The 13674-nt window shown below is 39.3% G+C and overlaps 1 protein-coding gene and 1 long non-coding RNA gene across 2 annotated transcripts in view; one reads left to right on the top strand and one right to left on the bottom strand.

The window, feature by feature from the left end:
- ASPH (aspartate beta-hydroxylase) overlaps window positions 1-13674 on the top strand; it is a 182423-nt gene that overhangs the window by 57900 nt on the left and 110849 nt on the right. The window contains 1 exon segment of the mRNA NM_001375359.1: window positions 10173-10214. Coding sequence (NP_001362288.1) covers window positions 10173-10214 — 42 coding nt within the window.
- Window positions 6864-12691, bottom strand: LOC111093157. Its single transcript, XR_005380993.1, has 3 exons — window positions 12558-12691; window positions 9143-9326; window positions 6864-7129 (listed from the first exon to the last, which is right to left on the bottom strand). It is a non-coding gene; the product is annotated as an uncharacterized LOC111093157 (long non-coding RNA).

The raw sequence follows: 13674 nt of genomic DNA, 5'->3' as shown, positions 1-13674 counted from the left end.
GATTTCTTTTTTTGTTGCATGGCAATTCGCAGAGGGCCTCGTTTCTGCCTTGAGGAGACAGAGCAGGCTACTGAATTAGCATTTTGATTACTGTCCATGCCTTTAAAGAAAATTGTCTTGTATGTATTTTTTAAAATAATGAGTCTTTACAACATTGATTCTTTCCTAGTTACAGTTCATATTTTTTAATATTGACCTGATGTTAGTGGAAGTATAAAAGGTAATCCTGTTTTCTGGCTAGAAATCTCTGTGCTTTTACTTTCATATTTTATAAGCTGAGCCTAAGAATTTCCTTGGCATATAAATATAAACTACCTAAAGGTTGAGGTGCTGGAATAATAAGCTGCTTTTTTAGATGAGGTGTTTAACAACCGAAGCCCATAAAAATGAGGATTTGATTAATACGCATTCTTACTGACATACAACGAGCTTTCAATAAATGGTGACCGTGGCAATTTTTGTTTAGTAATTAATTCACCTGATCTTTGAGGGTGGATCAAGAGAAGTTAAACCCTGAAAGGCCTGCTCAGAAAGTTATAACCTGTAATTCGGTGTCATAAAAATTTGATTGACCCACTGCACAGTTATGGTGTGACCTTGCCAAAGAGACTGTAAGGCCAAGAGTTATTTTTAATGATTGCACTTGGTTTACTTATTTCCCATTATTTTCATAGTCTTACTTATATTACAACCTCTTTTATTCAGTCTTACGAAAGAATAATAGTTGAAACTCTATATTCATGATCTTTTGATACAGTAAGCTCACTGCTTTTATATTATCTGTGTGATTACAGAAGCCTGCAGGAGTACTGATGGTAGGGCCTGTCTTCTTCTTTTTTTTTTTTTTAAGGTTTTATTTATTTATTCATGAGAGAGACAGAGGCAAGCAGAGACAGAGGCAGAGGAAAAAGCAGGTTCCATGTAGGGAGCCCGATATGGGACTCGATCCCAGGACTGTGGGATCATGCCCTTAGCCAAAGGCCAGACGCTCAACCACTGAGCCACCCAGGCGTCCCAGGGCCTGTCTTCTTACTTTTCAATTCTCCTAACCTTTTAGGCTTTAAGAATCTGTTATTCGGTGGAAACTTTAATTAAGGACCTCTGCAACATGCTAGCTATTAGTTCACTTTTTTCTGGCCCATGGAATCTAACTGATGATTACTTTGCCTTCCCTGATCATTCTAAGACTAGGTTATACTGTCTTAATATTGCTTATTAAAAAGTTCACAATAATATACTTCTGGGTATGATATAACCCCACAAAGTGGGAGCTCTCTTGATTCACCTTTGTATTGAGCTACACACGAGGGCCCAGTGAATGCTAACATTTATTAAGCATTAAGCATTATGTAGATGCTCTTCTAAGCACATTACCTGAATTTACTCATTTAATATTTCCAGTTACCTAAGAGGTAGACATGCTGTTATCTCCCATTTTACAGACAAGAAAACTGAGACATAACAAAGTGAGTCTGAGAGCTGACAGGTGGCAGAATGAAGACTGCCCCTTGCATACTAGCTCCAGAGTTTACACTCTTGGACTCTGTGCTCTAGAGGATTTTTCATAAGGCCTCTTTTTCATAAGAGTTCTGAGAGCTGTTTTGGTGGGGTAAAACTAGAGAGATCATACTATTTATCTTCCTCTTTGTATACATTAGTACTTCACCTAGGACCTGGAAGTATTGAAGATTAAGAATTATTGTAGAAAAATAAGTTGTCCAGTAGCTTGTATTTTGTCATCGTTTGTTTATATTTGTAAATTTATTAGTACTTTGCTCTTGACAAGGATGTAAAAAGTCAGTCCCAAGAATTGATCATTCTGATCATTTTGAATACCAGATATTTTTAAAAATTCTTTTTGTGATCCATGCTCCTTTAGTGGGCTTTTACCTTTCTCCTCAAACTCAGAGTTTTATTTGAAATCATAGAGTGTGTGATTCTAGCAATATGACAATAAATGTGCATAGCACAAATTGATTCACTTACGGAGAATCACTTACAAAGTTCATCCAAGTAAAATTTCCTGCCAAATAGTACGTTAAGGCTGTTTCACTAACTGGTGCCATTAACAATTTTTTCTGTCATACTATGCCAGAAAAAAAAAGTTAATGTTATGTTTTATGGTGATAATCATATTACACAAGATGGAAATATGTGAGCATCAGTGTTTCTGCTGCTGTTCCTATCTTCTGAAAATGGAGATAACATCTGTAACTCATCTCACTGTGGACTGGTCTAGCAGTGATGATGGTTTCACTCTGCTGCACCTGTGCAAACTTTCACTCATGCCTCCCCTTGTCACCAAGCATTTCCTAACATGATCACTAAGGCACCTAGCCAGCCTTAGTCTTGACAGCACTAGAGGTCTTGGTTTATGTTAATAAGTGTCTAATATGAATGTTACTGTTGTAGATTTCACCATTTATGCAAGAAGTACGTATTAAGCATCTGCCCTGGGCAAAGAATATACTTGAACAATATAGGCCTACACCATAGTGGTTCATAGTCCTGTGGGCATGTAACAGAGTAAAACAACCAACTATAATGTCATTAATTATATACCAGTGTGGTATACAGGACAGCACAGAGAAGGAGGGATAACTGACTCAGCTTGGGAGCAAGGGTGTGGAGAGTACATTTGGCCTCCCATGTGTCCTTGTACTGGGGCTGAGTTTAGAGGTGCTGTCAGAAGTGACTGGAGTTGGTAGGTGGGGAGCAGAGGAAGCAAGCGCTTGTTGAACAAGGACCAGGACAGTGTGCCATGTAAAAGTGTAGGAAGACGAGTGGAAAAAGACGCAGGCGTCACTACCTGGAGTGTACCGTCTATATGTTTAAAAATTTGAATCTGGGCCTAAGGATGGCAGGAGGCCACTGAAAGATTCCAAGCAGAGGAGTCACACGGTCAGATCCAGATCTGAAAAGAGTAGTCCAGGAAGGAGAAGGTGGAGACTAGGAAGGGTGCAGATGTACTGATCCAAGCTGGAGACAGCAGAAGCTTCAGCTGTGGTGCAAGGACTGGCAGGGTGGACTCATGGGGATTGGAATTGGAAGCAATTTGTAGGGAAGAGAGGGTTGATTAAAGGGAAGAGTTGAGGACGATTCCTGTGTTCCTGACCTGAATGAATAAATGATCAGCTCTCTACCCACTTATTGAAGGCAGGAGGAAACAGAGTAGTAGAGGAGGTGACTGGCCCGATTTCAGACATAACTAGGTTTGCAACTCAGTGGACCACTTCTGAGTAGGGTCGTCTTTAAATATTTAGGAGCATATATTTGGGTCATTCAGAATTGTAACCAGGCTGCTAGTTTATTTGCCCTTTTACCGGTGCTCATCATTATACTTCGAACAGCTTCCCACAATCTCAGATAGGTTTGATCGCACAGGTTACAGAAACCATGAGCTCATTCCTCTCATGATCTAGCTAACTGATAAATTCTGAGGGAAGCCAGAGTCAAACACATTTGTAAAAACGTTTTTTGTTGAGGTGTAACTAACACACAGAGACACATCACTTGTTGAACGCACGGTTTAATGAAACTGTGTGCTCCATTTTCCATGTGATCCATTCCTGCACCCACTACTCAGCATGCCGCGAGCACTTCAAAACTCTCTCCTTCCTCCCGCTCAGTCACACCCCCACATCCCCACCAGCAGTAACTGTTCTCATCTGTATCACCACTGATTGGTTTGCTTGCTCTTGAATTTGATAAAATAAAACCATAAGTAAACACACACAAATTACATGCATACTTTTTTGGTGACTATTTGTTGTTGCTCAACATCATGGCTGAGTTTCATCCACTTGGTAGTGTAGAGTAATTTGGTTCTATTCATTGCCTTTTACTATAAATACACTACATTAAAAAAAATCCATTCTACGTTGATAGCTATTGTGAATGTTTCCAGTTTCTGGCTGTTATGAAGAAAGCTTCTGTGAATAATCTTGTGCATGTCTTTTGTATATACTCATTTCTGTTGGATATATAAAAGTATACATATGATTTCTAGTTACTTCACATTGAGCACCAAATCTGCTTGTATAAAAATTTCTGAATATACATGTACACACACACATAGGTAAGTAGGTAGATAGATAGGAAGGGAAGTAGGAAGGATCATAATCCAGATTTAGAAAATATATCAAAATTTGGCTGGGCCTTTATGTGCACCATCTTCTTTTCTACTCGAATTGTAACATCTAATGCTGTAATAGTAAAATCAATCAGATACTAAACTTGGAATGAGAAAGTAGTTGTAAAAAATTGGACAAGAATGACTTTTACATATACTTTTTTTTAACCCATTTTTATTGTCAGTAACATTAGAAACTGACATGATTATATTAAAATAATGTATTTTAACTGCAATTTACAGTATCTTATTGCTCCATGAAAATCCTTCCTATATTTGCTTTTCAAACACCATGCTAGATTTTCTTTCTCTATTACATTTCTTATTAATACAGTGAAAACACTGATGGGAGAAAGAGAGTTAACGCTTGTATTTCTCAAAAGATTGAAATTCTGAAATTTAGTTATAATTCTCAGATGCTCTAAGAAGCTTAAGTTTTCATCAGCAGCTTCACAAGTTAATTCCCAGGGACTTCTCTGGGTAGTTAATCACTGTTTAACGAGTTGCCCTTAAAAACAACAATAGCACATAAAAAGCATTTACTTCTGTCGGTGGGTTTTTTTTTTTTTTTAAGTAGAATGGAAATGAAGCAGTTTCACAGTCTGTGTCTAGTTGGTCCTTTAATTTAGATTTCCCCTTATTTTTGCAGATACGTAAAGCTTCAAAAAGACTGCCCCCACTACCACAAGAGGACCAGCCTAACCATACGCTCCAAAAGATGGCTGTGATAGATCTTGTGACGCAATTACTGAGCAGACCAAGATCTTTGGGAATGAACACTAAAGATGTTTTCAATCGATCATAGTCCACTGGCATTTTAGTGTATTTTTTTAGAACCAAAAATTACACGTAATGTTACATTCCTGCATGTCCGTTTTTGATAACATTAGTGAATCCTTTGGTTTTCTCTTCTCTTTTTGTCACACAGCTTTCGATCTTACCTACATTTATGTGTGTTTTTTCAGATAATAGTTGATTATATTGACAATGTAGCAGCAATTGTCTTGGCAGGGTTTTTATATATATATATATAAAATATATATATATATAATATATATATATATTACTAGTAATTACTCCTAAGTCTGTTGGACTGACCTGTGTAAACTGCATAAACGTGATTTCAAAGCCATGAAGAGTGCCCGGCTGTTGCACTCGGAGGAACACTACTCGCTGTCACCATTAGCTGTGAAGATTTGAGTTGTATATATCTGCACTGATATCATTCTAAGACATTTCTACATTAGCTTTGAGTATTCAGGGGAAAACTCAAATTTTGAGATTGCTGTAGCTGTTAGCTCATTGATTAGAAAAATTTAATATTTTGGTGAAAGTCTTAAGTTATCATGGTTAATTTATTTTTTCAAATCGAGGGGGGAGAAATTTAAATTCCTTGCTAGAATATAGACAAAAGGAATGGCCTGCTCTGTCATGCAAAAATGCTGTTTGGCACCTCATATCAATCGTATAATAGCTTTGTCCCTTTAGTATTTGTTTAAATTTTAGAAAGTCTTTATAAATTACCGGTGCACATCTTAAAGATTGCTCTGCCTTTGGCTAATTAAAGTAATGCCCTCACAACACTGAAGACAGCGAAGTGATCTTACTAAAGAAGGATGCCTCTAGCTGGATTGATTTAGGACATGTGAAAAGCACTCACCAAGCCACATACCTGCTGCTGTTTGCAACGTATGAGCCTTTTCTTTTCTATCCTGAAGAGTTTCTTCTATTTTTCATGTGGTTTATTTTGGCTCAGAAATAGTTGCTGTGATGAAAATACTCATTTGTTAGAAAGATGGCAGTGACATCATTTTGAAAGGACCATGAACTATTTAAAACAACAACAACAAACCCGTAAAGAGGTCATTTCATTTCCATGTCAGGGATAGCTCTTGATTATATTAACATTGTTTTAAGATAAGATAACTTTCCCCCCCTGCTTTTAGGGTTACAATCCAAGGGATTTTATATTTTTATCATTATAGATCATAGTTACAATGTAGTGAGTTATGCATGCTGACCCAATGTGTAGTGAAATCCAGAAGACTGAGTTACTAAGAAAAGCAATAATTTTCTAAAACTGTGATATGGGTAATATAGAGTTGCTACTCAAATTCTAATAAAGCTCTTAATTCTAATATTGTGAATTATAGAACACTACTTTTTATAAAGCCTTATTTTTTTAGGGAAACTTAGGAATGACATAGAACTGATAAATGAAAAAAAAAATAAAAATAAAAAAAAAAGAACTGATAAATGAATAAAATTTTGCTGGATTTTTGTATATAATCATCTCTAGAATCTGGAAACTGAGGATTCATTATGCTGTGGTCAACGTCAAATACTTTTTAATTCCAAATATCTGAACTAATGAGCCTTGTCTTCACAAATACATGCCAAGCTGGGCAACATCAATGGATTTTCTAAAAATAATGTAACTGTCTTCTGTTCAATGTGATTTGAGTGCAATAAAATGCAGAATTCTTCTCTATATTGTCATTATTTTGAAGTATTATTTTGTTATGTAACAAAATCAGTTCATTTTGTACTTAATGAGTATTTTAGAATATTATAGTATCTTTAATGACAAATCACAAAGATGTACCTTCAACCTTCTCTTAACCTCTTTCTAATAGGTAATGTTTATTTTGTTTAACATGTACTTTTATGGTGCATTGCTGGGGGCCAGATTAAAATGAACTAGTCCCTGCATCCATCTTTTGTAGGTGTTTATTCAGCACCTAGAGTTTTGGTAATTCCCTAGTGTGACAAGCCCCCTCCCCTACACCCTCCCAATCCCCCGTGACCATTGTCCCATGAGGACATGAACTCCATTGTGGTTGAGAAGATGAAAGAGTCTGAGCAGGTGGAAGGGCCGGAAAGGGTACAGCAAGTTCTCTTTCAATCTTCATTCTCTGGGCAGAAAAGGGAGAACTAGACAAGTAGGGAAGAAGCCTCTGGGTTCCTAGACAAGTATTGTTTTCTCCTCCAACATGCCTGGAAGAAACATTAAAAATAAAGACTTTAAACTCACTTACTCAGAATACACAGACCCGCTTCTATGGATTGCATTTCCTCTGCTGAGTGCTTTGTGTGTTAGGGAGTTGAGTTTTCCCAGTAGATGGGGCTTATCCCTGCTTGCAGACAAGGAACTGAGGATCAGAAAGGCCGAAACACCTGCCAGCCGTGGTCCTTCATGGTATTCTGAAGTGAGCACAGGGCAACAGGTGGAAGGTGGAAACAGTTGGTAGGAGGCCAGAGTGCAGGGGGGAGAGCAGGTTGGAGATAAGTAATAGTCCAGGTGACAGTGGGAGAGCCTGAGCTCAGGAAATCCTGGCAGAGACAGAGAAAGAGACAGGAAAACTGGCCGAGTGGGCCATCACTGGGGAAACAGAGCCCTAGGTCTGGGTCTTGGGAAGTCACAGATGCCAGTGTGTTGAGGACCTTGTGAGGATACTAGGCCTGGATGGAAGTTAGCTTTGGACGTATGTTGAGATTCAAGAACTGGTCAGGAAGCAGATAGGCACAGTAGCTGGCCCATCATAGAGTTCTGGATATTTGAATTCACAAAAGTGATTTTCTTTAGTGGTTTATAATAATTTTTGAACAACTAAGATCCCATCCTTTTAAGTAAGGTTTTCCTTATTCAGAAAGGGAGAAAAAAAAGGAAGTTAGTACAGTTAGAGATTGTATAACATATTTCTTCTTGGATACGAGTGCTTTAACACTAAGTATGAGTTACAAGTGAACCTGTACACGGGTAATTTTCAGAATTGGGCTGAGCATATAGCTCCCTTTAACTGCCCATTATTGGAACATACAGTGTGTGATTAGAGTATTATTATAAATCAGTCTTACATGTTCTGTGACCTTTGGCAAGATTCCTGAGCCTTAGTTTCTGTATCCATAAAATGAAAACTACCTCCCAGAGTTGATTGAGTTGGATGGGATCATCTGCAGTAAGTATTTAGAACAATCTCTGTCTCCCAGTAAGCATCCAACAAGTCATTTTCTTCTGGAGCATGGCCAGGTCCACATGGGATCTCCCAGGGAAGCATGTGTACAGAGAATAAAGTAGAGCAGAATAACACTTTACTATTTAGCTGTGCAGGGAAGCTGGATCTCTTAGAAAAAGCCTTTACTTAAGCTACATTTAAGCACTGAAAATCAGGGGCTGAAATTCCTGCTCTGCTCATTTCCCCATATCCAAACACTAGTCACAGATGTCAGCACGTTGATGTGAAGTGAGGGACAGAATGGGACATGAGACAGCTTTTGCCCAGAGCTGGGGAAGTTTGGACTGGATCTTCTTAGGTCAGGCTCATTGCCCTATCGAAAATCCTGCTTTGGAGGAGGAAGAAAGATGGTGGCCCTTGTTCCTGGGAGCGTGCCTGGCCAGGGCCCTCCCACACATATTTAAAATGTGACCAATGCAAACCACTCCTTATTTCTCCCTTGGGGGCGGGAGGATTTGTGGAGAGCCTCAAACTCCTCTTTGTGCCTAGCACCCATCTGTTTTCTCTAGTCAAGTTAAAACTTGCATTTTGTGCTTGTGTTCTCAATTTACACGAGCCACATGCCAGGTGACAGATTACTGGAGGATGTGGAGGGTCACAGCCCTCCCGCAGGCACTGCTGATACCACTCGTACGACTCCTCGAGGACCAAGATTGTCAGTGTTTTTCCTCAATCCTGTATCCTTGATGCCTACGAGAGCGCATCCTGTTAAATGATGCACTGCCTACCTTTCTGATAAGGAGGTTAAAGTTAATAAGACCAGAAATCCTAGGACATTCAACAGAGATCTAGAAGGGCTTTTTTGGTTGTGTTTTTAAATATCCCGTGTACCTCCTGCAGCACTGGCAGGAAGTGTGTGGTGGTCAATTTTATGAAGCCCACTCTTTGCAGGAGGCAAAACCTGCAGGTCCCTATCCCCTGTTTCCCTTTTAGAAAAGGTAGAGAAGGGCTCTGTGGGAAGATGATAGGCTTTGGAATGATGTAAACACCTGACCTTGATACGTTGGGCACTCTGCTTTCTCAGCCTCATCTTCCCCCTTTGCACAGAGGGAGATAGACCTTCCCATGGGGTGACAGGAGGCAGGAGGCAGGTGTGATGTGTTTACACCGATCCTGGCACGCTGCAGCTTCCTGAGTTTGTTTCCGTCCTCTCACCGGGTATCTTGAAAACTCTTGACCTATGAAAATCACTTCCTTGTGTCAGAAGCCTGCTTCAGATTTACTTGTCACTTCCCCAAAATGAAATATTTGATAGGAATATTTCCCTGGAGGAAACCAGGGAGCAAAGAAATTGAATGTTCTGTGATTGTACCCCTGATCTGACCCCACAGCCCTGTCTACTATAGGGGAAGAACGGAGTTTCCCAAACTCTGTCCTATCCTGACTCCAACACATCCTGTCTATACATGTGTTCCTAGAAATACTCAAATTTAAAGAAGTACCTACTGGAGCTATAATCAGCTGGTCTACCTTGAAAATTAGCTAGACCCAAACTTAGATTAAACAATAGGCCAGATCTGAGATAATGCAGAAATGAGGTTATAAGCTCATAGGTCATGTACCATAGTTTTCCATGTAGGGTGGATGTTGTTTGGTTCAGGCTCTGGGTGGATTTCACTGCACTGAGTCACATTCGTGCAAGAGACCCTGTGACTGTGATTTACTTAGCAAGAGGGTGACACAGGTCTGCTGTCTGGCATATCTCGGCTCCTTAGTACCTGGGCTCAGTGCAGGCACCCTTAGTGGGCTACCTGTGGATGTGTGAAGTCCTTAGGGAAATGAGACTGGTGTCACCCCAGTGAGGGCGACATGCTGCATTTCTTTAATTCAGATGAGTCTGATCTTAATATTTTGTAACAAACTTGATGTGTAAAGAAGTCAGGGTTTAGGAAAATGGAATTCCATGCCCAGAAATAGTTCTCTTAAATTATATTTGCTCGCATTCATTTAAACATGGTCCTATATTTTGAGATAATGAGTGACGACTTTCACAATACTTATTTTGTTTTGTTTTTACTTTTCAGAAACAAATAGAAAAACAGATGATCCAGAAATAAAAGAAAAAGGTGAGATCATCAAATAAACTGCCTTTCAAATATACATAGGAAAAAAGTCATCATGCTGTTCATGAATAACATGATGGCTTTATTTTATATTGCCAATTAAAAGAAATTGCCTGTGGGTTTATTAGTTCAATGATTTTATCAACAAACATTTATTAATATTTACATAAACATTAAGAGCCAAGGCTCTAAAGAGGTTGCCTGGCTTCTGATCCTGGTTTTGCCATTCATTATATGTGTGTCTAAGAATTCCTTGCCCTGTGTGGCTTAGTTTCCTATCTGTGATGTGAGAATAACATAGTACCAGGTTCAGGAACCAGAGGACTCCTGTTTCTACAATAGTAATTAAATGAAAATACGTGTAAAGTATTTAAAGCAATGTATAGTGCAGGGAAAACACTTAGGAAATGTGAAATTTTGTTGTGTATGTTAATATCCATACCAGGAATAGAGATCCAGAGATAACTAGAACATGTTCTCTTTACAAGGACCTCTCAATTGTTGGCAGGACATGTAAACAAGGTTACACATCCATATCGAAAGAATCATAATTGCCTTCCCACAGTTGATTACAAGTGGGATTCTAATAAATTAAATAATCCAGAATTTTAATTCAGCTCTTACAAGAGTTCCTCAACTTATTCAGAGTGAGGAACTGAGTTAAAAAAAATTATATAGGTGATCATGAAATAGTGCTTATGCATTTTTTTCCATATTCCAGTTCTATTTACTCTTTCCAATCATTGACATTTTTATTTTCACATATTTAATTCAAGCTTAGATAATAAGAATCTCTAAATAGTAAGTAAGGCTACTAATTTTATCCTTCACAATTCTTTTTTTTTTTTTTTTTACATCATGTAATTAATTATTTCATCATGATAATGTAGTCTTAATCCCCATCCCCCCACCTCCCTCCCTTCTGGTAACCATCAGTCTATTCTCTATAGTTAAGTCTGTTTCTTGGCTTCTCTTTCTCTCTCTCTTTTTTTCCTTTGGCTCATTTGTTTCTTACACTTTCCACATGAGTGAGATCATATGGTATTTGTCTTTCTCTGATTTATTTCACTTAGCATCCATTATATTCTCTAGCTCTATCCACGTTGTTGCAGATGGCAAGATTTCATTCTTTTTTATGGCTAAATAATATTGTATTGTATATATGCCACATCTTCTTTATCCATTCATCTATTGATGGACACTTGGGCTGCTTCCACAGTTTGGCTATTATAAAGAATGCCGCTATAATATAAACATAGGCGTGCATGTATCCCTTTGAATTAGTGTTTTTGTATTTTGGGGGTAAATACTGTGTGATTACTGGATCATAGGGTGGTTCTATTTGCTTTTAATATCATTGGAATGATAACATCTTTAACGATTAAACATTACAATTTCAGAAATGCCTTTAATTTTTTGTGATGAAAGCAGTGTGTGCGTTTGAGAAGATATTATAGTACATAACATGTTATAATATCCACAATGTATGTGGTCTTGGTGTATAATTACTTGAGCACACAGAGTTGCTGGCCTCTGGCTGTAATTTTGTAATCCTTAGGCTGGGAAGTAGGCATCTAGTCATCTGTTTTTTTCCCTCCTGACTAGTTGTATTTAACTTTTTATGAAAGTAATACAGAGATAGAGTTTTAAAAGTGTGACTTTTAATGAAAAACAGCAGTCTTGGGATGCCTGGCTTGCTCAGTGGTTGACCATCTGCCTTCAGCTCAGGGCATGATCCCAGGGTCCAGGATGGAGTCCCCCATCGGGCTCCTACATGGAGCCTGCTTCTCTCTTTGCCTGTGTCTCTGCCTCTCTCTCTCTGTGTCTCATGAATAAATAAATAAATCTTAAAAAAAAAAAAAGAAAAAAAGAAAGCAAAACAATCTTTTGCCCCACTAACTCCCTGTCTATGAGTCCCATTCCTGAGGTTCTTTTAGCTCTTTCTTCTGGTACTTACCTACACATTTCTAAACAACTTGCTAATTGTGCAAGTTTCTCATCAGTGTTAGGAACTGTTGGTTGACTTTCATACATAGATGACTGGGATTCTGTGCAGTCATGATGCACGTTCTCCATGCTCCCCCACCTTCCTGACCTTCTAGCACATCATGACATACTCTGATCGTGATAAGTAGGTAGCCCCCTATCCCTGTTGTCCTTCCCCTCATCTCATCTCATTTCATCATGTAGGCATTTTATCATTTCACATCATCATAATGGTAAGTACAAGGACAGTAAGATATTTTGAGAGTGAGAGAAACCACATTGATACAGCTTTCAGTACAGGATGTTGTTATACTTGTTCTATTTTATTATTAACTATAATGATTAGCAATAATCTCTTACTGTGCCTAATTTATAAATCAAGCTTGATCACAGGTGTGTACGTAGAGGAAAAAACATAGGGTTCGGTACTGTCTGTGGTTTCTGGCATCCACTGGGAGTCTCGGGATGGGTCTCCTGCAGATCAGCAGGGATGACTGTACTGAGAAGAAAACAAAGCACAGAGGAGGATATCCTCAGCTTTTGCTAGAATTGATCACTTCCTCAATTCTAGAATATTCCTTGTCTTAGTTTGCTACTCACCACATCCTCCTGGGTTTTTTTCCTATTCTCTGCTGTGTTTGCTTTTTCTTGGCTTCTTTGGATGGCTGTTCCTCATCTCCCTGACCATCTAGCACTCAAGTGCCCCACGACTCAACCTCAGAGCATTTCTCTGTCTGCACGCTCTCCCTAGGTGATCTTACCTCACATCCCCACATTAAATACCTGTATGCCAAGGATTACCATGCTCGCCTGCAGCCTGGACTCCAGACTGGGGTGTCCCATTGTCACCCAGTGTCTGCCTGCGAACCTCGTTGGGACATCTAATAATCACTTCAAACTTAAGTGGTGTCACCTGAATTCCTGACCTTCCTTCTCCAAACCTGCTCCTCTTGTGCCTCCCTGTATTTCCCTCAGCAAATCCTGTCAGTCTTCTCCCCACAACATATCCAGAATTCCACTGTCCCCTGCCTCCAATGTCTGCCACCACCAGCCAGCTCCCAACTACCACTGTCTCTTGCCAGCATTCTTCCAGTTGCCCCCTAACTGGTCTTCCCTCTTCCATCTTTGTCTCTATAATCTTCCTTGATACAGTAGTCACAGTGACCCTTTTAAAACCTAAGCTGTGTCATGTTGCCCGATGCCTCCAGCATCATCATATCTTCCTCAAAATAAAACCTCAAGATGGTTGATAAGCCCTCATAAAATCCATTCTCCCTTCTCCCTCTTCTGGATTCTTCCCCTACATGACGTTCTAGTCTCTGTCTCCTTTGCTCACTCTACTCCTGCTCTGTGGGCTTCCCTGCCAAGCACACACATGGGCCTCAGGGCCTTTGCATTGACTGTTCCCTCCAGGCTGACTCTTCTCCCCCAGAACCCATATGGCCTGCCACCATCTTTGCTCAACTGTGGCCTTCTT

The sequence above is a fragment of the Canis lupus genome, chromosome 29 (assembly GCF_011100685.1).
Source record: "Canis lupus familiaris isolate Mischka breed German Shepherd chromosome 29, alternate assembly UU_Cfam_GSD_1.0, whole genome shotgun sequence".
Lineage (NCBI taxonomy): Eukaryota > Metazoa > Chordata > Mammalia > Carnivora > Canidae > Canis > Canis lupus.
This window is presented reverse-complemented; position numbering and strand designations above follow the sequence as displayed.